At 41.5% G+C, this 1,005-nt stretch overlaps 1 protein-coding gene across 1 annotated transcript in view; it reads right to left on the reverse strand.

The window, feature by feature from the left end:
* Positions 1-1,005, reverse strand: part of LOC103372139 (calpain small subunit 1-like) — a 10,184-nt gene that overhangs the window by 3,009 nt on the left and 6,170 nt on the right. Inside the window, exons 5-6 of the mRNA XM_008301704.1 lie at positions 361-418; positions 219-283 (exon numbers count right to left, since the gene is read on the reverse strand). Coding sequence (XP_008299926.1) covers positions 219-283; positions 361-418 — 123 coding nt within the window. The remainder of the gene's footprint in view (positions 1-218; positions 284-360; positions 419-1,005) is intronic.

Raw genomic sequence — 1,005 nt, forward strand, 5'->3', positions numbered from 1 at the left:
TCTTCTCAGCAGCAGCCTGGAAGGCTTGTGAAGGTAGAGGGTGAATGAATGCAGCAGAGTGTAGAGAAATCCTGGAGGACAACCTGATGCAGTCTGCAGGAGAACTGAGACGTGGAGAACACTTGGTTTCCATCAATGAGCCGAAGCAAACAGCCAAAGCTCCACAGAAACCACAAATTACATTGACAACAATTCAGCTACTTGTTGTGGAAGGATACGTCCATGACAGCCACCATGCTCCTGCAGGACTCGATGCTGAAGCCGTCGGTCTTCAGGCTTCCATCTGCAGAGAGAGGTCCACCACGTTAGCAGAACATGAACCGATCAAACCAGGAAGCAGTTTGTTCTGAGCAGACTCACGTTTGGAGATGATCTTGTTGAGGATGTTCATCAGCTCAGTGGGGCTCACCTCCATGTCCTGGAGACACACAAACATCAACAGAGCTCAGTTCTCCACAGAGGAAGCAGCTCAGCGTGACTCACGGCTGCTTCCTTTTCTTCCTTCGATATTTTTCCAGCCTCTGACTCACGGCTGCACAAACATCATGATTGAAGCAGTTCGCTGCCAAACGCTGTGAGGCAACACGTTCCTCTGGTTCTTCACTCATTTCTATTTTAACACCAGCATTCAGACACTGGAGGGTTTTAGTTTCTCTAAAGACGACTGTGTTCGTCCGTCGTCACATGATCCATCACAGGAAGTCTGAGCATTTTGTGGCTTCGACGTCTCCTGTTTGTGAAACACTAATTTTCATTTCTTTCACTTTTTCTTCTTACATGCAGCAAAAATCTGTAATTTTATTTATTTTCTGCCTTTTTTCTGTGTTTTTGAAATCTATAAAATCATCAGTAAAATTAAAAATAACGTTAAAAACCTGTAACTGCAAATAACCATAAAAATATTTTTTATTTTTATTTTTTCTAAAGAAAAAAGAAATTTTAAAAGACACATCTAATAAATGCAATGTTTGGAATTTTCTCTATAATTAAAAAAAATGTTTTCTG

The sequence above is a fragment of the Stegastes partitus genome, unplaced genomic scaffold, assembly GCF_000690725.1.
Source record: "Stegastes partitus isolate 25-593 unplaced genomic scaffold, Stegastes_partitus-1.0.2 Scaffold1702, whole genome shotgun sequence".
Classification (NCBI taxonomy): Eukaryota; Metazoa; Chordata; class Actinopteri; family Pomacentridae; genus Stegastes; species Stegastes partitus.